A 25,400-nucleotide genomic window follows, 5' to 3' on the forward strand; every position below is an offset into this window, starting at 1 on the left:
TGTGTGATCCAGATGGCCCCCTTGCCTCCCAGTTCCTCCCCAGGGGAACCACTGCCTTCTCTTCACAGTTGGGAGATGGTGGAATCTCCCTTCCCCCCTCCCCTGCCCTAGTCTGAAGTTGGGGCTTTATAAATTGGACTTCACCGTAACTCCAACTTTACAGCTCTGAAAGTTGACATTTTGAAATAATATATACATATATATACATACCAAATAATCTTCTAATCCTTGTAATAAGTAGTTCAGCATCTAAAAAGGAGCTATATTGAGAAGGTGGAAAAGGAGCTGTATTTAGTAAATATAAATAGTAAATGGTCTGTGGTAGAGTTGGAAGGACCACATTGTTCTAATTGTGTTTATTTCTTTAAGAAAACCAAAGAAAACAGGTCCTTTGAAGTTGCATTCACTGCACAGTATCTGATGTTCAGGGCAGTCTGTCATAACGGCTTTTTGTGATTTTCATGAGTGTTGACTTAGACCAGTGGTGCTGAATACCCCAAATGACCAAGCAGAGACATATTAAAAAGCATATAAAAAGTCCCCACCCTGACAATTTTGCTGCATAATTCAAATTCTTCATTCCTTACTACAGCAGTTCAGTTCTAATAAAGACATCTGACTTTGTAATCAGTTTGTTTTATTTTTTTTTGTGGCTCAACTGACTACAGGGAATGCCAAACACAGTGTGCAAATAGCTACACGTGTGACTGACTTGAATTATTGTGTCTCAGAATCTTTATTAAATGTCAAGCTGTAGCCACTGAAGTCTTGAAATCTTAAAAAACTAATGTGTATTTAGCTTTGTTTCTTAATTGTTTTGCTCCTGGGATATGTCAGTTTGGGAGAACAAACAGCACCTTTGGTTGCAAATGTCTCATGGGAAATTGTCCATCCTGATTTCAAACTGGAATGGAGGAATCTGGTGTTTAACTTCTGTTACATTACAGTAGGTATTGTGATCTCAAGCCAGAGATGTACACACTTGAGGGGAAAAAAGGTATGAATTCTGTCATGACATGGTTTCAGATCCAAATCCCATATGTTTTTCAATCATGGAATTGTTTTTCATAATCCTTGTATTAAGGTTAAATGTATTTTTATTACATTAAAAGCTGTGGGTTTTTGTTCATATGAAATCTGGCAGTAGAATGTCTAGACTTTGAATTATGTTAAATCCGCTGCAATTTATCCCAGGATTATTTTTTTGAGGCTGTTTGTACAGAAGTGCCATCAATGTGTTGAGCAGTTTGTTCTGGGACAGCGGGGCCGTGCCAGTCAGCTGTAACTCCGGGGGAAACATGACATTTGTTACATTTGACTTGCTTGGGTGCTTTGCTGTTTTAATGATAGCATTTGTTCTTAGTTAGTGTTGCACCCACGTTACATCTGGGCTTGATGAGTGGCCAGGCTGGCAGGTGGGGATATGTTCCTGTGCCTACTGGATTCTTGCACTGGACTGAAGGGAAAAGCCTGGTGGGATGGGTTATGAAAAGTGCAAATTGTAGTCTTGGATATGGGTTAATGGCAGAGTTGCAAACAACACAAAGGAGGGCAGAGCTTTTTTTCAGATAATTTCCAAATGTGAAGTTAGGATTAAGGCTGGGTAGTGTACTTACAAATTAAAAGATTTCCCCACCATATTATTCATATCTTGGTGTAGAAGTCAGATTTTAAAAACCCTCCAAAGATTAAAAATATTCTATATATATTTATATATTAAAATACATTTATATAAAAATGCAGAATGCAAATGGCATGATTATTAATTGGCATCAACTTTACTTAAGGCACATCCCCTCTTAGTGTGGTGTTCCCACACACTGACCCCATATCTCATAAACATGCTTCTGATGGTAAATCTGAGGAGAAATTGTAGTTCATCATAGGGGAAATCACTTTCTTTGGTTCTTAGTAACCCCTTCTTGGGAGGGCAAGAGAAATAGAGATACATGACTTGAAAGAATATTTCCTTTGCTCATCTTAGTTATTCTCACTTTCAATCTCCTCATTAGAGATCCATTCCTTTCCTGGTCAGAGAAGTTTTGCATCTGGAAATCTCCCAAGTACTTATTGTGCATGAGTTGACTTGAAGTTTAATATTCCTACACGTATAATTGGGTTTTGCTGGCCTTTGCCTGGTTGTAGAAGAGTGTGAAAGCACTGATGGATAATGTCACCTCCCCAGGGGCTTTTAGCACATCACACTTGTCCTCCAGTTCTTCTTAGTGACAATTCTAAGCTCTGTTGAAGTTCCACATTTCAGAGTTGCTTGTGGAAGCACAAGGACACTTGTATACATTTGAAGCATTCAGGCTACAAAGATGAGAGAAAGAAAATAACAAAAAAAGAAGAGCCAGAGTAAAATTACTTGGGGTCGTCTTTTAGGTAGTTTTACTGGTAATTGTTAATGACAGAAGTGCATGAGAAATTGTGTATATAATTTAGAAAAAACAAGATGTCACCAAGTATCAGTATCAAGTCAGGGCTGGGGTTACATACTAAGCTTGATTTTTTTTTTTGGAGCAGTGAAGATGTTTGAAAATGGGCAGTACATATCAGCTGCTCAAAGCCTGACTTTTTCAGGTGTGACATGCTGATATGGAGTCTTATTGTGGCCCTTTGCTGGCATCTCCTCCAAGCTCTTAATGCCTTCTCACCCAGTACCGTGGTCTCCATGGTTGGTGTCAGAAGGACACTGTTAATGCAAACCAGACAAACTCAAACCCATCCTTTGAAAGCAAAAGTTTTTCTCTTTAAAGACACTCCAGGGGTGGGGGAGAGAGGGAGGAGGGTACAACTCCTACCTGTCAGCGCTCATCTGCTTACAAACTGCTGAAAGCTTGAACTTGTGCATTCAAAAGCCCTAAAACATAAAAACGTCAGCTGAATTAATTAAATATTTGAGTACTGACAACTGTTGGAGTGTTTGAATTTTGGAGGCATGGATTAAAGGCACTGAGGGTCAGGAGAGAGAGTATCATATATCAAACTGCTCAATGAGAACACAGCTATACCACAGTGATTGTTGTCATCATCCTGAAAAAAAACCCAACCAAGTTCGCAGAGCTGTGCTTTCTGAGAGATGGCAGAACCCAAGAGAGGAAAATATTTGTGTTTCACAAGTGGTTTGCTGCACGATGTTGTGCTACTGTCATTCACAGGCATACCTGAACAGTAATAAAAGACAGAAAAGAAGCTTTTTTAACTGTAAAATGTAGTTAATTGTGGTTGCCTGTTTTCCAGGACTGAGTATGAGTGTTAGTAAGTGTTTGACATTTGGACTATGTTAAATCTTCCTATAGATGTAGAAATTCCTCTGTGAATGGAAAACAATGCATTCACTTAGCAGAATAGGCTTTGCTTAACTTACATTTTCCAATAAAGGTTTGTTACACCTTCAGAATTGTGGTTGTGTAGAACAAATTCATTTTGCTAACAGAAAACTAGCTATTGTCTTAATTTTTTGAACTTTGTTTTGTAATGGAAACAACCTGGTCTTTACTTTTAAAGTTTTGTATACAGGAAGAGGAGGCAATAGACTCAGATTCCAGAACGTTGCCTGAAGAGTTAAAAGTTCAAATGCATTTCTTCCAAATTATGCAGCTCAGAAACTCTTTACTGTTTGTTTCTGAACAGCTCAGTATCCACATTACACTAATGTGAGTTTGGGATAATCAATGCCAAATGACACCAGTTTAATGGAGCATTAAACAGATATCTTTAAGATACATCAGGCTGCAAGGGAGATGCTGAGATTGTTCTGCTTCCATTGCAGTCATAAATTGCCACACAAAAATTGCAGAAACTTTTGATTAACTAGCTTCTAACACAGCTCAGAAGCAGCATTAAAAAAGAGTAGATTTTCTATTTCATTGGGATTCTGACACCAGAGGCCTTTAATAATGACCAGATGTGAAATAGAAGAAATATTTGGGAGCAGTTAATGCCTAACCATAAAAGTGACCATGTGTAAATCACTGGAGAATGTGGTTTGAGCAAGGGCATTAGGTGTTTTCTTTTTTGTTTTCTTCTTTTCCCCAAGGCTGGCTGTGTGTATTCATATCTTGCCAGTACAAAATCAACCAGCAGAGAGGAATATTTTTGACCCAGCACTGCGTCCTGCTCAGGTGGACCTTTATTTGTAACTTTTCTAACGCTCAGATCTGTAGTTGTTTGAACAAAGTATGAAGATAAGGCCAGCAAAAAGCACTTTATTTGACAAAGAGCTGTGCTGCAAGGCCTTCCTGTACTGAGGCCATATTTATGGGCTCTGCTGCTTCTCCCATCCCCAGGTGAGCGTCCCTACCAGTGTCCCTACTGTGACAAAGCCTTCAGCAAGAACGACGGCCTGAAGATGCACATCCGCACCCACACAAGGGTAAGGCCCACACGAGGGCAAGTGCAGCTTGCTTTTTATGGTTCCTGGAGGGTTGTCTGTGAATCATGGCTGGTGAAAAGCAATTAATGGCTGTTTGTGTAGGGATTAGCCCATGCCAACCAAGATATTTTATACTTATCAAAATAAGAGGCAAAGACTCAAGTCATTAACTTATAAATTCTAATTATGACTCCCTTACTGACCTTCTGGTTTTCTCTGTGTTTGATTTCTTTCATGGTGAAATAATAGCAGTACTAACCTCTTCCTTTAAACTGTGGTTATTTATAGACATAAATTAATTTTGTTGACTGAGTAAACAGTCCTGTAAATGCTTCACTGTTATTGAAACTTCAGCATCCAGTGCTTTGATTCTTACTGTCTCTGTAAAATAGGACTAGAGGTCCTAGATACAGTTTTAGCTGGTTCACCCCAACCTATAGAAGTATTCAGTAGTTTGTGCAGTGCTTCCTGCTGGGTCATTGTTAGTTGTTTCTCCTTTTTTCCAGCTGTTAAATCACTTTAAGAAGTGCTATAAATTCTTTTCTGTTGCTGCTGTCCCCCGTTACTGTGTTTGCACCAGGAGAAGTTTCATGACCGTCTCAGTTCTACATGGCTGTGTGTGGGAGGAGTGGTAAACAAGCTCTGAAACAGTGCCAAATTTCATTTTTTCCTGATTTGTCACACAGTTTGAGTAAAAACAACAATCCCCCAAACCAAATGTGATATGTTGCCATATACTTGCCATGTCTCGATCATCTGGAGCTGAAAGACCACATTTCAGTTTTTCTATGTGTGTGTACGTGTGTGCTGAGCAGACTCCTGGTCATCTTCACAGTTTATGCTCTAGGATTAAAATATGCAGGCACAGCTTTGGTTTGAGGTTTGGATTCTTTGTGGTCATGCTGCTCCTGTTCCGAAACGTCACAGTGAGGATCATTCATTCGTTTATCCCCATGTAAATATTTTTGTACTTTGAGGTAACAAGAATCAATGTCAACAACATGAACATTACTAGTAATTTTTAAAATTGAAGCCTGTTGCTATAATCCTGCATGTTCCAACTTTCCCTCTTCTTCACACTACAACACCTTATTTAATATTTAGGTAGAGCTGGACAGATAAATCCAGAAGGCATTTTTGTATCAGCTGAGCCTACAATGTAGAAATAAACACAATCATAGCACTCTTCTCATAAATATCTTTAAAAGCATGTCTGGTCTTTTGGCCAGAAAAACTGAAGTAGCTTAAAAGTAATACTCTGACATTGAACAAGGAAAATGTCGTTGTAGAGATTAAATCTAGATGTGTTTTACCAGTGGGATTAAATGCCAAACCTGATGGTGTGGATCAGGGAAGGCTGCTGGAAAAATCATTGTAGAAAGTTGATTAAGGTCTGGCAGCTGCTAAACTGAGCACAACCTGGGTGGCCACAGGTGTCAGCTCCAACTCTGGAGTCAACAGAGAAGGAAAGCCAAAACCCCACTGAGCATGGAAGGGGAGGAAACACCAACCCCTAATATTAAAATGTCACCTGAGTGCTGATTTGTTTCTATGAAAGTAGATGTGTTTGGTTTATGGTTTGATGGTTTGGGTTTTTTTTTTTTCCTTAAGGAGAAATATAACAGCCTAGGAAAAGGTAAATGAGGAACTCATTGAAGTTGTTGGTGAAATGAATTTACAGACCATAGCAGCTTGGAGGAAGCACATGCAGACTCCAGCCTTCCCAGGGCAGTGCAGTCCAGCTCCTTCCAAAGGCTTTAGTCAGTGCCTGACATCACATTACAGAGCTTGAGCTTAAACATGTGCAGAAATTACCGAATGTGGCTGCAGTAGAATTGCTGATGTCTGGAAATGTGGTCATTGATAAGTGCCCAGGGTTATTGTCACGTCAGGTTGGTGTTTTAGTTACTTCTGGAAGTGGTGGGTTCGTTACAGTTGGTTTCAGTGATGGAAAACAGCAAGAGTGGAAGCAACCTGCAAATGGCTTTTCATCACTTGATTTGCATATTCCATATTTCCACCTAACATATATGTAACTTTTATGGCTTGTTTAAAAATCTGACTTTGGTGGGTGGAAGGCTGCCTGTAATGCTCAAATTGCACATTTTTGAGGTAATTTGAAAACTACAGACATTTCAGTATATTTGTAGGTGACTTTCTTTTTTTCATGCATAAGTGTCTACTATTTTAAAACACATAATTAAGTTTTTTAAAAGCACCTAATGTTCAGAGATTATACTGCAAGGCATCAAAAATTAAGTGATAAGCATATTTTTGTAACTCTGCAACTAACTTTACTTGATGCTTGGCCAGTGTATATATTTACATATGCACATACATGTGTACATACATATATAGGGAACTTAACAGTGCTCCCTCTTTTCTTCTTTAACCCAGAAGAACATTAAAATAATACTAAATACAAAATAATACCAGAACAATATTGACAATCGTGACATAATTTCACTTGTTCTGTGTTTCCCAGGAAATATTTGGGCTTAAAGTTTGCAAAAGGGTCATGTGTTCCAGAAGCAGCATACAATGCTATTGTCAAAAAAAAAAAAAAAAAGCCTTTGGGTACTAAATACAGTCTTCTGTGCACATGACAGTGTGTAATGAAATAATATGAAGCGTTGATTGAATTTTGAATTTTTTTTCCATATTGGATTTTATCTGTATTTCCCCATTGGTGAGATATGAGTGAGTTCCCAAACATCTGTCTGAGGATGATGACTTTGCCAGGGCTGTGGTTTCCTTGCCTGTGGAATCTGTGTCTGTACACATAGTGTAGAAGGTTCAAATCCCACTGCACCTATATTTTCACACTTTTTTATGGAATGGTGACTGATGATCATCCCTTCCTCGTAGAGTGAAAATGTACTTTTTCTATATTGATACTGTTCTTTTTCCAGGAGCAAACGAACATGTATTGAATTTTCATCGGGGCTGATTAATAAACCCTCCTTCACTACATCTTTAGAAGCAGAAATGACCTTGGAAGTTTAAAAAACCCCAAAGAAACAAAAACTTTTCAGCTTATAGGTAGCAAGTAGGCAGAACTACTATGGAAAATGGGAAGTTAAGGATTTGGTAAAGTCCAACTAATTGCATATACTGGAGCTTTTTAAGAAACATACTTTTTTTTTCTGTCAGGAATTTCAGTGAAGATGCAAGTTTTTGTTTTCATAATAAATTTTATTGCAAAAAAGGGTATTTTTATCAATAACCCTAATACTGAATTAATTGAGACCTGTTCTAACAAAAACATTAGTCGCTTCTAATAAAAGTCACTTTTTTATTTAAATCTGCCAAAATTCTTTCACAGTTGTTTCAACAGGGAAGTTGAAACTGGAATTGGATTTATTGGAAATGTTTTTTTAAAAGGATTTTACTTCTCAACTGAGGAAATGTGTAGTTGTAATGGGATTTGTTTTTTTTAATTGAGTTCTAATCATTATAAGATTGAAATCCCTACCATTTCTGTAGAGTTGTAAATTCTCATCAACCTTTGTCTTCCTGTGCTAGTGTTACTTTAGGAATTCAGTGCAAGTCTGATGGTTTAAGAAGGTCTCTGTCTCTGCTGTAACTCCTCAAACCTTCCAATTACTGAGAGAACCTCTTGTTCTTTCTTGCACATTTTTCACACCCAGATACAAAACTGGCCTCCATTAACTTGCACCATCTGTGATCTTAAGTGACTTTTCCTCTTGTCTCACCAGGGAACGTGTTGCTAGTGGTGATGACCTCACAGAAAGCACCAGTGGTGGCTTTTTCCTGATGTTAATCACCTCAGGTCTGGGGTTTTTTTAGGGCTGAAACGTAACTAAACATCAGCTCTGTAAACCATCCGTGTTTCTGTGGCACTTTCCCGTCTTGCTGCATTATACCTCCATTCCCAGCCCTTCAGCTGAGATGGGAGCTGCTACTTTATGCATCATCAGCCCCATGTTAGGCTGCCTTGTGTTTCCAAACCCCTTAGACGTTGCTTTTCAGGCTGGTGTAGCCCTTAAATCGTTCCTTCAGTTTGCCTTCAGGTGGTTTTTTTGGCAGGATGGAACCTGCTCTGGCCACCCTCTTTTGATACATTTCGTGTACCAGTGGCCAAAGGGGTCCTGAGGGACACATCGACATTAATAATTAGCAATAATTAAAGCAAAGTGTTACTGGGATTAGGAGAAATTTTAAAACACACAAAGCAAAGGGTTTATGTGAAATAAACAGCTGACTTAAACTTAGCATTGCTCCCTGATGGCAGTGTCCTGTGTTCTCAGTGCCTGAGGCACCCTTTAGGGAACGCTTTTGGAAGGAGTTTGTCACTGTCCTCCCCATTTGTAAAGCAGATTTCCTGCATTTTCAGATTGGCAAAGCTGTAGGAATTCCAGGTTTCTACTAGAGAAATTAGCTTTTTTGTTCATTCAAGGCCACATTTTTCCATTTTTGCTGATTTTTTTTTTTTTTTGGAACAATTTTATTAACCCTCTGTTCAAGTCATAATGCAAGTACATGTAGCAGCAAATGATGTTCATTAAGAGTAATACAGATATTTTCAAAGTCCACATAAAAAGCAGTTTGAAAGCAGGACAGTATTACTGTATCTACATCTCATGAGCAGGCATTAGAAGGCTTTCTGGGAGCAAAGGAAAGCTTTGTTTTAGAATAATGAGAAGAAAATATTATTTTAATTTTTTTGTGTGTGTGTGTCCTGTAACGTCATCATTATTCATGTCTGGCAATGTGTTCTCACATTCATGTCACAACTGTAAATGTTTACAAATAATATAAGATCTGATAGGCTTTTCCTTTTTTTCTGCTGAATTCAGTAGAATATAAAAATACTAGCTTGAGAGAAATTAGATCCAAGATAGCTCTGGGATTTTCAGTGTACTTTGCATGTCAGTTAAAAGGGATTATTGAGTAACATTTTGGTAGTCAAGTTCACTTTCTGAGTGGTATAAATCTGAAATCACTGTAATAAATTAGCTTAACCAAAAAGTGAAGAATAAGGTTTCTTGAGCGTGACTTCAGCTCGGTTTTAAATTGCTCTTTGAAAGAGTTGCTAGAACTGTTTTTAACTCTCATTTATTTGAAACTTGAGCCAAGATTTATTTGGATATAATAGTGTTCAGATCATATATGTCTCACCGCTGCTGTTGAGCTCATGTAACAGTTCTAAATTCAGATTGGAAAAGTAAGTTGGAGACACTCCTCCCAAAGTCATTAATGTTTTACCTGCCTGAGGCATTTTACCAGGTTTCCAGGAACAACCACATGCACTAGTGCTAGGCTGATATACATAATGTACTTACATTTCTTAAGGGAGATACAGTCAACTACAGAGCAGTTCAGATATTCTGCATTTAAATGTTTCCGTGTGCTGTGGTTGCAGGATGCTCTGGACACGTGCTTTGTGGAGCCATTGAGGGTGGTGCAAGTGGCAAATCAAGGTGTGGTTTGTGATGCAGCCACACACAGACAGATGAGTTTGTATTGCAGGCACCGTTTGATTTGTCAGAGCTGTTAAAATGTTGATTTCCTCTCAGTTTTAACATAGTGAAGTGAAAATCATCAGAGATGGGAGCTTTTAAGGTACATACCAGTCTTACTGCAAAGCACCTTCCAGAATACCATTTGGGCTCTGCTTGGCCTTTCCTCGTTTAGAGGCAGGAAGGTTGTAAATCCTGACTTACCTACTTCTATTTATACCTGGCATGCTTAAAACTGTGATATTAAATCACTGCAGTATCAGCTCCATCCTGCCTCTCGCTCTCCCCGCTCCCTTCCTCGTTTGTATCATCAATAAAAGAAAACACATGTAATCCTTTGGCTTTGCTGCCACCACAGTCATGGCCTGGCAGATGCTTTTTCAGCAGAGGGCAGATTTATAGTTCTAGCAGTTGCTGACTCCTCTGAAGTCAGACTTGGATGATCTTTGCAATGAGCTCCTGTTTTGTTGACAGTTAGCAGGTTTTTCCCTTTGCTTCGTGTTTTAAATGTGTCCAGCTTCCTTCTAATCTCATCTCTGGTCCCTGCTGTCCTTCTGAGGTGGCATTAACTTTTTCAGACCTGTTGGTGTGGTTTTTGTCTCTTTTGTGTTTTCTGTTCACGTTTAGAGCAGTGGTGGTTATGCCAAGCAAACATCATCTTTTCCATGTTACACATGTTGCTTTCTCCAAGTATTGTGCAATGGGAATTTGATACCAAGGGGGGAGAAGGAGGAGAGAGAAAAGGAAAAGGCACAGAATGTTTTGGTTTTAGTCTGTGACAGTGATGTCTTCTTTGAAACCAATAACAAAAAAAGACTTTTTCTCTGGAGATACACACAGGGCCAAGTTTTGCTCTGGGCAGCACTGCTGATATTACTGAGACAGGCACAGATGTGAGTGGAGGGCAGCTTTGCTTTGGGGAGAGGAGGCTGCTGGGAATCGCAGTCATGTCTGCTGAACTCACTGGAATATACAGATGTAAGGGATCTAAAATTAGATCAAAGCTCTGGATGTGCTTCGTGCACTACATATGGGAGTTGGAATACGAATGCCAAGGGGATGGTTGGATACACCCTTTTTTGCCACAGAGCATAATACAAATACCCAAACGTGGGGGAATTTAGCCAGCCCAGGTTTGTGGCTTCAGCTTCCCAGAGTGTATAATGGCTCCTTCTCCAGAATGGAATCCTGCAGTCCCTTTCCCTCTGGCATGGACGAGCCACTCCTAATCCAGTCAACTCCTGAGGCACCTGAAGAAGCAGGTGATAGAAGGGAGCGAGTCCACCCGCTGCAGTTTGCAGGAGTCAGTGTTTCCAGAGGTGTTTAAGATGTACATGTTGTATACTCTGCTTTGCACTTTCTGTGCAACAACCTACCCAGAGAAAGGCTGGTTTTGGAGAACTCACAGAAATGTGGTTCGTGTTAACCACAATGCAGAACCAATTAAGGGGTTGTTGCACAAACCTGCTTTTCATATGACTTACTCATACAATTCCTTTGGAAATGCAGTCCTGCTCCATGAAACCTTCAGTCAGTCTATCAAAGGTCCCTGTGACATGAAGTTTTCGGTCTAGATGATGGGGTTTTTTTCAAGGAATTTGTTATGTTTTCCTTTATACTGAGGAATCATGGAAATGACGCTGCCTCTTCTAGGAGAGCTCATGGGAGGGGACTCCAAAATGAAGAACCCCGTGTTCACCCCTGCTGGGGTCTCTGAACCTGCAAAGAGTGGCCCTAAAGAGAGACTGGGATATCCCCAGAACAGCCCTAATTTACAGTCCACTGTGTTGGGTGTGTGGCTCGTGCTGGTGAATCCTGGCAGGATTCAGCAATATACCGAGACCTGGTTGTTCCCAACATTCTGAGAATAGGGATTCAATAACCAGAGAACTTTTTCTCTTTGTTGCTTTAACACCTGGGCTGAGTTGTTCTGTCTCACTTAATCCTTGAGTCCCACATTATCTCCCGAAAGGACTTTGACTTCACCACCTGTTATTTCTTAATTCATAGATTTAACATTTTCATTGCCTACTGATTTTTTCAGTCATTGCTTTCAATTTAATGCAGTAAAAACTGTTTACTTTGCCTAAAATACCCTTCTTCAGAACTTCAGCAATACAGAATTAGAGTCCACAGGAAAAAGTAGGATGAAAGAAGTATAGTTGATTTAAAACTAAAGGTGCCTCTAGAGCATTAAAATTGTAATGAGACCATGTGCAGGGCCATAATGATAACTTTTATGTTTGATTTATTTTGGTGTTGGTTTCCATACGGTTCTTTGGTAACTTTTGTGGAATCAAGGTGGAATTACACCTTATGTAAATTTCTATATTCAGGAAGAACTTTAAAGAAAAAAATCTTTACCTAAGTGGTTTTCCTTACATATTTCTGATTCTTTGAGGTCAGTGAGACTGCAACTTTTATAACATCATGTGCTACAGTAGCTGCTAACCAATAGTTCTAATAAAAATACAGATGGCTTGGTTGCTATCTGCACTTCTTTTGAGATTCTGCAATGAATATGTGATTAACCTTCTGTCACCACTTCTCAAAAGAAGTTTTTACTCTGCCACAAGCTTTCCTTGTACCTTCTCTTCCTCTCTTCACCTCTTTCTCTGCTTGGAAACCTGCTAACAAACCTGAAGTTTCATGGATAATTTTAAGCATTTGTGGAGGATAAAGGAAAGTAGACTGGAATTTTACGTTTCTGTACCTTTCAGGTGACAAAAAGCAGACTCCCAAAATGGCTGCGTTTGAAGGACTGGAACAGATAATTAATTCCTAAGTGGGTGTTGAAGTGGAAACTGTCAGGCCCCAGCTTTCCCAGCTTTCACTTCATCATTTGAAAGTCGTTTTCTGTTGTTTTCACTGACTGTAATCCCTTAGAGAGAATATAAAACTTGCACCATCCAGCATGGAATTCCACCCCTTTAATGACTCGGGCTCTGTGTTGACTCACTTTCACTCCCTGTTGTCATTCCATGCAGGAAAAGCCGTACCAGTGCTCGGAGTGTAACAAGGCTTTCAGTCAGAAGCGGGGCCTGGACGAGCACATGAGGACCCACACCGGGGAGAAGCCGTTCCAGTGTGATGTGAGTCCAGCTGTCCCTTTGTGTCTGCCTGCCTCCAGTGCAGCAGAGGGACCTAATTCCGGGGAGACCACGGCCTTGCACCTCTTGGCTGTGGCATAAAGTTACACTTCATCTGGCCTTTGTTTAGCCAGACATTGAAAGGCCATTCAGGGAATTTTATGTACCCTCTCCGGTTGCCAAGAGCATTGCACACCCTCTTATTTTATGGGTTTGGATCCCACAAGAGTTATTTTCACCATTATTAATGCAATTTGGATGTTACAAGTTACAAATTCACACTGGTTGGGTTCCCATATAAATTTGTACAACAGGTTAATAGTTGGAGATTAGCTTATGTAGGAAAAGGGATCTAATTTATTACATGGAGTCTGAATGATTCTGATGGTGAATGACACAAATATTTCCAGTTTCTACTGAAACCTGGTCTGATATTTTCAACATCTGCTCATTTTTCTGTCATTCAGTGGAACAATCTGGGGTGCTGTGCACACTTGCAGTGCTGAAATGGAGCCTATCATGTTACAGTCCATAGATCACTGTCAGGTACCTTTCCTTCACACACCCCATTTGTACACGACATCTCAGCTTTTGGGAGGTAGTGGGGAGGCTGAATGTGCAGAAAATGGTGGGAAATTATGTCTTGCAGAACTATTAAATGCCAAAATGTAAGCTGTTGCTCAAGGATTTAGGGGAAGGCATCAGAACAGGGTATAGAATTAGTATAGGAACTTTGTGTTGTGATACTGGCTCTTAATGAATCTGTCACAGGGCTGCCAGGTTTCAGTTATGTCCTAGATGGCTCAACCTGAGCAGCTGTAAATTTGCTCAGAAACTTCTGAAATTAGATGCAAAATTAGAATAACAGCTTGGCAGGAAGAGTTGCAAGGGTCTGTTAACTGTTCTGGTTTTTAGTGAATAATCTGATGTCATTTCGTTGAGAATAAAATATATTAATTTCATGGAAAAGTTCAGCTAAAATATTTTGCTGATGTCTACAAGTGAGGAGATTTGCTGTATTCTTTTGGGATAATCTCAGTCTGGCTCTAGATAGTACCTGGAGGATTTCTCTAACTCCACATCATTGTCAATAACTTCTTCAGATTGCTGTACTGTTTATCAGCTGCTGGCCAGCTTGCAGTGTAAATGCAGTTTTTCCCACACTGTGGATCCAAGATTCACTGATCTTGGATTCAGTGTGGTTTTTTCAGACTGACTTGATACGGTGGTTCTATATTATTCCTTTTTCCTTTCTTTAATTTAAAGTAGGAGTTGCATGAAAACATACTTTCCTGCTTCAACTTTTCCTTCCGTTTTCCTCGTTAATCAAATAGAATTTAACTTCTCAGATCACAGTATTTCTAGAAACAGCTGGAATCTGTGTCTAGTCCTAGTCCTTCTCTTACACAGTGCATGTTACCAGATGTTTCAGTAGAAGTTACAGGAAAACCAGTAGTGGACAATTACAGAAAAATGTACCTATGGGAGGCATTTATTGTGGGCTACCTGATACTGAATTTTCTTTTTACACTCAGCTATTCTCACCTACAATTTTTTTATCCTGCTCAAGAAAACTGTAGATGTTATTTTTCTTATAATGACTTGAGTGGTAATTTATGGCAACAGCCTCCCCAGACTCTTGACTGTGGAATACCACATCCCAATTTTTTTTAGGCTGTGTTTTTGCTTTAAAAAATTTGTTTCTAGAATCAGAAATAAAACCAGTGTTTTCCTGTCTCACTCTCTCAGGCACATGGAACAGGTATTACCATCCAGGACTGAGTTACATGTGAGACTAATCCTTGTACCCTGTTTGATGAAGGTGCTACAGTGTATTTATGTACCTATTGCTGTGTCCTACCAGTCAAGAGAATTCGGTGTGCCAAAGCTCTTGCACCCCACAGATAACAGTGGGAATTGAATATTCTCATTTTAAAATGAAAGTTCTGATACACGTCACGTAGGAAAGTGAGAATAACTGAAATATGAAGGTACAAAATGCAGTTTTTCCTGATGTATTACATTTCTGTCCTCTCAGGACCAGTCTGTTTTTTTACTGGAAGGCCAATTGAGCTTCAGTTGCCTCAGAGACAACAGATGATTTTCTGGGGGCAGCAAGGTCAAGTGCTGCCTGTCCTGGTTTCTGTCCAGTACAGTATTTCCCTGCACTCTGCCTCCAGCTGACCCTGCACTTACTTTCAAATGTCAGTCTTTTCCATCCTCCCTACTGGACCAAAACTTTGATCGTTTTGAAGAGACTGATTGGAGTTCGAGTGCACATTAGCAAGAGTGGTTGTAAATCTACAAAATACCAGTCTTGCTTAAAAAATTAATATATGGAGCAAACTCTTAAAAAAATCCCCAAAACTTTTATGCATAAGCACAGCACAGGATGTGCCATGTCTTTAATAATCCTGTGCATTCCATGCTCTCTTCGAAGAAGGAAGGTAGCACAACATGCCAGAGCCTTGAAGGGACAGAAGGACACATAACAAAAGGGTGGCTGTTGCTTGGGTCTGAAAGAGGTGATTATACAGTGGGGGGAAAAAGTTGGACAGTTAAAGTTGCTGTGTAAAAGTCCTCGTTATTATGTCATGTCATAAAGCCAAAAATGTTCCATTGCAACAGCACATACAGTGCCCTTGTCTGGGGAAACATTCTGGGGACAAAAACTTGCCTCTGGCAATTGCCCTTTTTATGGTCATTGTATGATTTTGCCTTAATTGGCATAAAATACATGTACTGGAGGTCAAAATTATCCACTCAGCTCTAGTGGTCTGTCTCGGTTTCCGAAGGAATCAGGAATCACTCAGCATTTTCATTAGTTTGACACCAATATGAATTTAAAGCTTTGTTTTTCTGAAGAGGGATTGTCCTGGGTTCTGAGAGGTTGTTTTTTTTTTTTTTCTGCATGAAAGAGATTTCTGTCTGGAATTAACCTGGAGTTTTAAGTTTGCAAGCCTATGAGTGTTCATTCTTGTTTAATTATATGAGTCTTGCCTGTTCCATTTGTCAAATCAGCAGCATACTTCCTTGTTTTTTTTTCCTTTTCCTCAGAAATTCATGCATGCAAATATATCCTTGCATGAAAGGTAAATATGACAATAACAGCATGGTTTTAGTTGAATTGATGCCTTAACTTTTAATGCTAACTTTTCTTGGCTGAGCTTCTTCTTAACCTTTCATGTTTTTTATTTTAACTTCAGCACTGGGATTTTTATAAGAAGTGATGGCTTTAGCATGGCAGAGTCCTTCTTCCCTCTATCCATTTATTCAAATGGAGAATGAACTGGACAGCTTGGAGTACAGTGGAGGAAGGGAAGCAGCACACCAGACAACAAACAAAAGAGATTCACCTTCATTTGCTAGATGTCTTCCATTTTCTTGGCCAGGCAGAGAGACACTGGAACAGTGATGTTTCCTTCATAATAATTATTAACCTTTTTTGCAGTCTTCAGAGCCTCTTTATTCTCACTCCTCACTCCTTGTAACTGAGCGAGCTCAAAAGTCCTTCTGGAGGTCAGGAAGGAAATATTTCATTTAAGTCCAACTAGCAGAGGCCTGTGATGTTTTGTCATAATTTTTCTCCATCCCAGATAGAAAAATAGGTTTAAAAAAAAAAACAACCCAGCAAACAAGAATAATGATCTTTAAGGTGCTCTCTGAAGGAGTTGTCCTTCCAAAGACCAGCTCATTTACTAAGCACTGCAGGTATGTGTGGCTGTGCCTTCAGTGATGTCACGTGAGGTGCATTTTCTGTGCTCCAAGTTGTAACGCTTCGTTTGGCTTTGCCTTGCCTTCCCTGCCCCAGGTCTGTGACCTGTCCTTCAGCCTGAAGAAGATGCTGATCCGCCACAAGCTGACCCACAACCCCAACCGGCCCATGGCAGAGTGCCAGCTGTGCCACAAGAAGTTCACAAGGAACGACTACCTCAAAGTGCACATGGAAAACGTCCATGGGGAGACCGACAGCTGATTGACCGGCCTCGGGGAGAGGAATGGATCCAGAGCGCTGCATTTGGACACGTGCAGACTCCAGGCTTTTCACCTGACTTGGAGGAACAGTCAGGAGAAACAACTGGAATGTGATTTCCCTCCCCCCCCACTTTTTAAAAAATATGCTAGTAGAAAAAAAAAAAAACCAAAGAAAGGCGTTCACCTGATTTATAACATAACTTGAAAAGAAAAAGTTGAAGATAAAAGAACTCGGGGAAAATTTTTTATCTTCATTTGAAAAAAGAAAAAAGGCAAAAAAAAAGCTTTAAGCAAACTTGTCTTTGTTAATTACATCCCTAGAAATGTAGATATTAATAGCATTACCTGGAAATCCTGGACACTTGCAACTGAACCCTTGGCTGTCTGCAATTGTATTTCTGTATCTAAGCTACAAGGCTCCATTAAAATTATTTAATGTGAAACCACACAGAATGTGTCATTCCAATTGATTGCTGATTACATCCAGACTCGTTTTATCCATGTCATAATTCTGCACTTTGTTGTAACGTGATTTTGTCTCATTTTATTTACAGCTTTCTCATTGCTATATGAAAGTCATTAACTTGAATTGACTCTCAAGGTGCCAAAATGTATGAGTACAGAAGCTGTGGAATTCTGTCAACATAAAGTGTGAGATAGAGGAGGATTTATTTCTTCTGGTTACATGAAACAGGAACTAAAGTGAAAGCTTTGAGCAATTCAGTTTGAGTGCTGTATTCATACTCCTCATTGTGGCTGGCAAGGCAAGTGGAAAGACATCTTACCAGAGTGGCTTAAGCTGCTACAGTTGCTGAGTTAACATGTGCTTGATTTCCTGGTGAACAGCTGGTTCTTCCTGCTCAATCAGATGCCCTGGATTTCTTCATCCCACATAGCCACCTTTTTCTTGCCCCCTTATTTATCTTCATGAGCGCTGGGAAAAATACTGCTTTACTACTAAGTAAAAATCAAATTCTTGTTATCAGTGAGTTGTTTACTGCAGAAAACTCTTCAGAAGAGTTCCCACAGGCCTTCTCATACCAGCCTGATAACCAAGAAATCTTTATCTACAAGGACAGTAAAACTGTAACTTCAGAGGGTTCCAGTGAAATTCCTGAGTTATCAGCAGTTAATATTAAGGCTCTGGCATTAGCAAACTGTTCGTGCTCATTTTGGACCTGTCAGTGTTTTGTAAAATGTACTTGCAGTGGGACATTTTGCTTCTAGATTTCGTGGGAAAAGAATTCAGCTTCTTTCTGAACTGCAGCAGGGGCGTTTATGTGAAATGAACAGCACAGTTCTTTATCTCAGGGTAGATTCTACTCAAATCTTTTTATCACATGGGACATTTGTTACTCAGAAGAGCAAAAAAAGTGTTATACAGTAACAGTTGAATATTTTATTGCATTTAATTTGCCTGTTGAAATGCATATGCTTAATTGTTTTAAAATTGTATAGGATTACTGCAGATTTTGGGGGGAAAGTGGGATTGTAAGTAATTCTCTTGTTTTGAGAGCCACCTATGTGTAGAAGCATGCTAAGTCTTCATGGGACTTTTTGCTTCCTGAGAGGTACATGAAACCTGGAGACTTTGCCAGTTCCATACAAATAATTTGTTCCTATAAATCCAGTGTATTGTATGTGTGAAAGACAAATATAAGCATTATGAAGTGGAGTAGTGAATACTTCCTCTCCTTGTTTGTGGAGATTTTGTTAGAAATACACTGTTCTGATAAATTCTAAGTCCAGAAGACTTTAATTTATTGCTACAGTTATTATAAAAGTTAATTTAAGTGTTGAGGTAGCAAAAGCAACCAGTACCAGATATTGAGATGTGAGGTGGTGTTTTAGCTTTATTTTTGTAATTATCTACCAGGAGAATTAGGTTGGTGACTTTTTTGACACATCCGGGTGACTTTTTTTTTGTTGTTGTTTGTCTTTTTGACATCAATGAAATCAAGATTTCAGTCCTGGAAAAACCAAGATTACAGTTCTTTATATTTTTCTGTCTGTGTATTTTTACTTCTTCCATTTGATTGATACAAACTAAGGCATGGAGGACAGCAGAAGGGAAAAAACCACTAAAAAAAGAAAAGAATTCATAAGGGAAGGTTTCCTAAGCAGTTTTTGAAGGACAATGCTGTTAAAAAACAAAGAAGACTTTTTTTTTTCTGGAAAGAAAAAGGATCATGTAATATATTTAAATATTTTGCCAGAGATTTTTGCTTCAAAGTTATTACATGTTTAGGGTTAATAACTGCTTTTGAGAAAAATAACTAATTGCTGAAAGTCAACAACTAAAGAGGAGAATGTACCTTTGTTTTAATTATTTCTGGATAAGTGACTGTATATATATATTAAGATTAATCATGCTGTGTGTAATCAACAGCAGCAGTGAAATAATTGAAGCTTTGATCTTGTTAATGGCTTCAGTGGAAGAAAGGACAGACAGGATCCGTGTGGGAGTGCCAGAGCTCCGTGGGACACCAGGAGGAGGTGCAGGAGGCTGCAGCCCCGCTCCAGGTGAGTGTCTTCCATCGTGTCCTCCAGGAACTTTCCCTTTGGGCTAAAGCAGCTCCTGCAGAGCCAGCCCCTGGCTCAGCACCTGCAGGTGTTGCCATGGCAAGAACTACCCTGTTCTTTCCACGAGGGCCTGGAGTGTCTTGCAGTCAGAGGTAATATGTTTCAGATTACTGAATTCATGGGCTGTGTAATTGATTTTACATGCAATGTAGACTTCCCATTAGGCAATATATTTCTATTTGATCATAGCCTTCTTTAAAAAAAAAAGGCACAAACCAAAGAAACAAAGAAAAAATACAAACCCTCAAACCCTTCTTCTTTGAGTGAAAATTTCCACTGGCAGCCTCCCACTTGGTATTGCTTTTGGGAAAAATAGAGGATGTTCCCTTCACCTGATTTTGAGAAATGATAAACTGAAACCTGTTGGTTTAAAGGTAATTGTTAATTTTTTTAGTGTTGTAGGTTGGATTGTTAATCATCACTTATTAAAATACTGACTTTTCCATAGTAAGTTGTACCTTACTTAATAACATGAAAAACCAGAGAGAGAGGTGTTCCTGAGGTAAAGTGTAGTCACTGCCATTTTAGAAGGCTGTGATTCTTTTCCATACTTAGTATAATTTTCTGCAGCTCATAACATTCCTATTGTTCTCTTTATTTTTCCATTACAGTTGGCCCCTCTTGGAGAGAACTCGATCTCTGGTGTTGGGAACAGCGGCAGTCTCACTAGTTCCTTTTGCTTTTCATTCTGATCAGATGTATGCCAAAAGGTGATACAATTTATTAATGTGATAAATATCCTTTCATTTGCTAACATCATTCTGATTTGTCTGTATGACTCTGAAGGACTTGATGCATCCTTTATTTTAAACTATCAAGTCCTAATTAGAAATCAGATAAAGGAGGAAATGGCGTAAGTTAACGTGTGCCAGGCATTTTATGTTGTTTTAAACTGCACCCTTTATTGCTCTGCTTATGTGTAAGTACCAGTGCTGTTATTCTTCAAAGATCTCTGATTATATTTTAATATTTTAGTTTAAAAGATAGAGCATAACAGTACCTCCAAAGTATCACTTTGAGTGGAGGAGCTCAGTGTGCTGCTGTCAGTGTGTGAACAGGGAACAGGAAAATGTTTTCAGTTCAATCACATGCTCATGGCACTGAAGTGTTGGGGTTCTCTTCCCAGTAAGAGTTGAAATGTGCTTATTTAGTTTTTTAGGCAAGTGTGAGCTCAGAATATAGCAGCACTTACAGCTGTAAAGCTGTGTTCTTGAACACACTTGAATTCTGACAGCTGACTTTTGTCTCTTGTACGATCTGTGGCACATCAAGAAGATGGAGTAATTGAAGGATGTGCAGCAACAGCTGAAAAGTTCTCACTGATAAACAGTTTCCTTGACCTGGGAAATTATTCATTGAATGTTTCAATCTGAGACTGCCAGTCTTAATTTTATTTAATTTAGTTATTGTCTATTTTATGAGTCTCTTTTATCCCCTGTCCCCTTTCCTTTGTAATCTGTTGCTGAACCTGTAGTACGCTGTGAGCAAAGGCAGAGTGAACTGGCAAGCTCAGTGTTTGCAAAGTGTTTGCTGCTCCCTGACCCCAGCCCTCTTTGTTGTGCTCAGGTCCATGCCTGTGGCTTTGCTGACATCAGCTCCCTCTCATGTTACACCAGGAGTGGCATCAGAGGCTGTGCGTGGTACACGAGCTGTCACCACCCTCCAGTGACAAGGAAGCGAGGGGGAAACACCCATCCATGTCACTTGATGGTCCAGTTGTCTCCATGGGCTCCAGCTGAGGTAGGCAAGACAATATCCATGGATCTCCATCACTGCACGTGTCCTGGGCCTGAGCACCTCAGAACAAGCTAGATAGTGAGGTGGAGAAACGACAACAAAGCCACTTAGTGTCTGCCTTGGGGGTAGAAATATATGCAGGAATGTTTTCATACCCTCCTTGAAATTGGAATTATTATTCAATTTAGGAAAGAGAAAAGTGGTAAGAGTTGCCCCCTAGGTTTTTGAAAGGGTGTGGTCTCACAAGCCTTTCACCAACAGGACCATGTGCACATGCATCAACTGTTATATAGGTCAGATATATAAAAGGCAGTCTAGAATGGAAAGGTGACACCACACTTCTGTAGAGCTCTGAAGCCCAATTCTGTACCTGGTCCTGGAAATTAGCAGAGTTTAACTAAAGACTGGAATTTAATTCCATTATTTAGGTTTTCCTACCAGGATGTCTTGGTAAGCAGGGACTCCCTTCTGTACAAATACAACCAGAAAATGTTCCAGTTTTAATTTGGTATTTCTTTTGTTAAAAACAAACTTAAGAACAACAGTGAGACAAAACCATGACCTTTTATTAATAAGTTACGTTGGTTCTATGTAAGATAAATTTCCCATAAGCACCTTGATCTCAAACAAACACATGATCAACTGTGGAGTTTCAGCTGTTGAGCAATGCAGTTAAACGGCTGTACTTCAAATATCATTGATCATGTGTTCATAACCTTCAGCTCTAAAATCCCTGAAGTAAAGGAAGTGTCTCTTGGCATGTTTGTACAGCATCAGGTACATCTAGCAAGTAGTAAACTGGGAGTAACTGGTTCACAGTTTTCTTATTCCATTTGTTGCATGCGAGGCACATGTTCTTTGCTGAACAGGAATCGAAGAGAGGTTGTTTTCCGTTCTGTTTTTTCTTTGAGAAGGACATTCAGCAAAAAGGAACCATTAATAAAAGTTGTTTGGGGATTTTGTGGTTTTGGAGTTTTTTTGGTTATCCTTCTACAAGGAAAAGACTGTAAGCCCTTAAATCCACAGGTTCATTTCCAGTTTAACAGCTGTTCAAACAAAACTAGGAGGAAGTGCTACAACAGGTGAGGTTGCTGCTGGATCAGAGACCTCCACTGCAGCATCAGCCAGGTTAACTCTTTGGTACTAATACTGGGATCATTTTCTGTGTCATGCCTGGGACTTTAAAATATTCTTTAACAACCTTTACCTGCCAAATTCAAGGTAGATCATAATCCACTTTGCAAGAGGCAAGAAGCACCAAAGTTGTTTCATGAAATTATATCTTGTTCTAAATATTTTAAAACATTCAAGCCCTTTTGTTTGGTGTAGTCTGACTTTTTTAACATAGGTCAATTCTACTGTGGTAAAACTGAGAAGGATTGGTCTCTTTAGTGTCTTCTATATCTGTATGCAGTTTTTTCAGTTTCATAGGAGGTACACTGGAGATTGAATCTGCTGAGATGAAATTAAAAAAGCCCTTTGGGCATGGAAGAAAAAATTTGTCATTACAGATCTCAATTTGTTTTCTTCCTTTATCACTTAGAACTATTAAAATTATTAAAAACTTTGAATAATAAAACTAAGGCTGAAAATAGCTTTTTAATCAGATTAAATCTAGAAGATGCAAGAGGAGGATGAATTATTAAATTAAGATACACTAATCTTAACAAAAAGACAAGATGCACACTGTTTTGTGTTTGCTTATTGGAACTTGCTGTTTCTAACCAGGGCCACTTGCTGCCTTTCCTTCTGGTATTAAGCCCAGAATTTAGTTTCTAACTAAATCTTGCCAGATGACAGCTTATGCAGAGGACATTTTCTACTGTTTTGCTTTTACAGAAAGAAAAGGTTGTTGTATTACTCAGTTATTCTGGGCAGAGGGTGCCAAGGCCTGAGCTTTCATATCCTTCCTTGTGATTAGAGCAGCCTTGAGCCACGTAAGGACACCTTCTGTGAAATCTCTTCCTACGCTTTTGTTTTCTCTACTCACTCTGTGTGTCTGAGAGCAAGTCCTGCAGTTTTGAGTGACTTGGGCTGAAAGTCTTTCTCATATGAGTGCGATGGAAAGTTTCCTCTGCAGTGAGGGTGCTTGTTGGTAAAACAGGCAGGTGAGGTTATCCCTTTCTAAACTAACTCCTCAGCCATATCCAAAATACCTTGTGGGATGACAGGACTAGGCTTAGCTCTTAATATACAACAAGACAATGAGACCAGTGAGTCCTCTGTTGGAGCTATGAATGAGACCTGCAAACCAAAGCTGCTGTAAGTTCTCCTGCCCAGTCCTGTACAGTGCAGCAGGGATGGCTGGAAGCAGTGATTTTTCTCCTTGCTTTGATACTTTTTGTCAGCTTAGCAGTCATAGTAAGAGAAATAAGCTTTGAATGTGGCTTAGCATTCACATGAGCATTGGTATAGAAAAAAACTGTGAAGTCAATTATTTTGATTTCTTTTTTTTTTTTTTTTGTTCTCCTGGTTCTAAAAATCAGTCTGTAGAAATTAGGCCTTCTGTGCCACCACAAAACTGAACATCACTCAGTCAATCACTTGAGAGGTGGCAAAAGGGCTGCCTCTTGGTTAAGAGTTAGTTGTTCTCAGACAAAGATAAACTACTGTCATCCTACTTTGATTTCAGTCCAGTAACTACCAGTTCACTATGGATGATGAAAAGGGTTCTATTTTCTTAGCATAAGAACTTTATTATGTATAGTAGTATATCTTTATCTTTTAGGATTAGCTCATGATTGGATTCCTTTTAAAAGACTGACAAGAGAAGATGGTATTTAGCCATTCAATCATGTACCATTCAGCAATATTAAAATGCCCTAAGTAAGCAGAAATACAACCAGTTTCCAGTTAAATGTTCCGAGGCAAGATTTTTCCAGAAATAGAAAATTAATAGTCAGATTGTGGAACCCTTATTGGTGATTGTAAATTGTTACTCCTGAGCGTAGTACTGATCATTGTGTCATTTTATTAGTCAGGCAAATACATTTATTAAACCTAAAAAGCTTAACATGTGTGTGTTTCCCAGCAGACTTGTTCATAATTGCTGGTGACTTCCCCTGTGAATATAAAAGCCCAGTCAGTAGCCAGTCCTGTAATTACAATTTTCCTGTGATTAACTGTGCTGCTTCCTAAATTAGAGTCTGGCAGATTCTGCTCAGGATATGGGCGACTGTCATGTCCACAAGGATGTTGTCCATTTTAGCCACAGTTCATCTCTCTGTCAATAAAGGATAAATACGTAAATGTTTTGCTTCAAAAGGTATTTACAGAAAGATAAAAACAACTTATGAAGGCTTCTACTCTTAAAGAATCTGGGGCTACATATTTGCTGTGCCCTCAAAATGGCTGTGGCATTTGGCTTTGCTTTTTCTGAAAGCACATCCTGGCTGGATAAACTGCTTTTGCCATCTCTTTTTCCACTTGGTGTTCCTCACGCCACAATTTGAGAAGGCCCAGACATAAAGAACAATATTTTCTAGAAACCAAGCAAAATAGGTCAGAGATGAATCCTTGGGTCTGTGTTTCATTTCAGCCTTACCTTGGGTGAATCCACAGCTGCTGTAGATTTTGGCAGTATAACCTCTGAGAAAACGTAAAATGTTTTCTTGTTCTCAATCTCGTACTTCCTTAATTTTTGCTTTGGGAAGTTGATTTATACTCATGTTAGAAGAAATGACTATAGTAAATACAAGTATGTGGTTGTGGAGTTCACCATTTACAGCAAGCACAGGCAATATATTTAAATTTAGAAGTTGACATACGTATGCATGCATGTGCACAGACCAGAATGTGAACACAGTAAGAAAGACATGTCTTGTATTATTAATTAAGCCTTTCATAATGACTGAACAAGACAAATCAGCTCCACCTTTATATTGGAAAGGATGAAAACCTGCTCTGGTCAAATTCTTCTTAAAGAAACAAACCAGCAGGACCAAACCAAACCACACATATTTCATGTCTTAGGCTTCTTTTCATCTACTATGTGTGTCTTCTTTACACTCATCAGTTTACCTGTGTGCCTGCCCTCTTGTGGATTTTAAGTGTATTAAGTGCTGTAGATTTTATTACCAAGGTTTTAAGACTGTGGGTCTTTGTGATGATCTTATAACTAATTTACGTTATCTAGAACAAAAAGGGGCATATGTA

General features: G+C 39.2%; 1 protein-coding gene across 1 annotated transcript in view; it reads left to right on the forward strand.

Annotated features, from left to right (window-relative positions):
• PRDM5 (PR/SET domain 5) overlaps window positions 1-16,993 on the forward strand; it is a 53,891-nt gene extending 36,898 nt beyond the window's left edge. The window contains exons 13-15 of the mRNA XM_029964047.1: window positions 4,293-4,378; window positions 12,849-12,953; window positions 16,762-16,993. Of these exons, the coding sequence (XP_029819907.1) occupies window positions 4,293-4,378; window positions 12,849-12,953; window positions 16,762-16,926 (356 nt within the window). The 3' untranslated portion in view covers window positions 16,927-16,993. The remainder of the gene's footprint in view (window positions 1-4,292; window positions 4,379-12,848; window positions 12,954-16,761) is intronic.
• Window positions 16,994-25,400: the final 8,407 nt, after the last annotated feature.

The sequence above is a fragment of the Manacus vitellinus genome, unplaced genomic scaffold, assembly GCF_001715985.3.
Source record: "Manacus vitellinus isolate BGI_N305 unplaced genomic scaffold, ASM171598v3 scaffold_69_pilon, whole genome shotgun sequence".
NCBI lineage: Eukaryota > Metazoa > Chordata > Aves > Passeriformes > Pipridae > Manacus > Manacus vitellinus.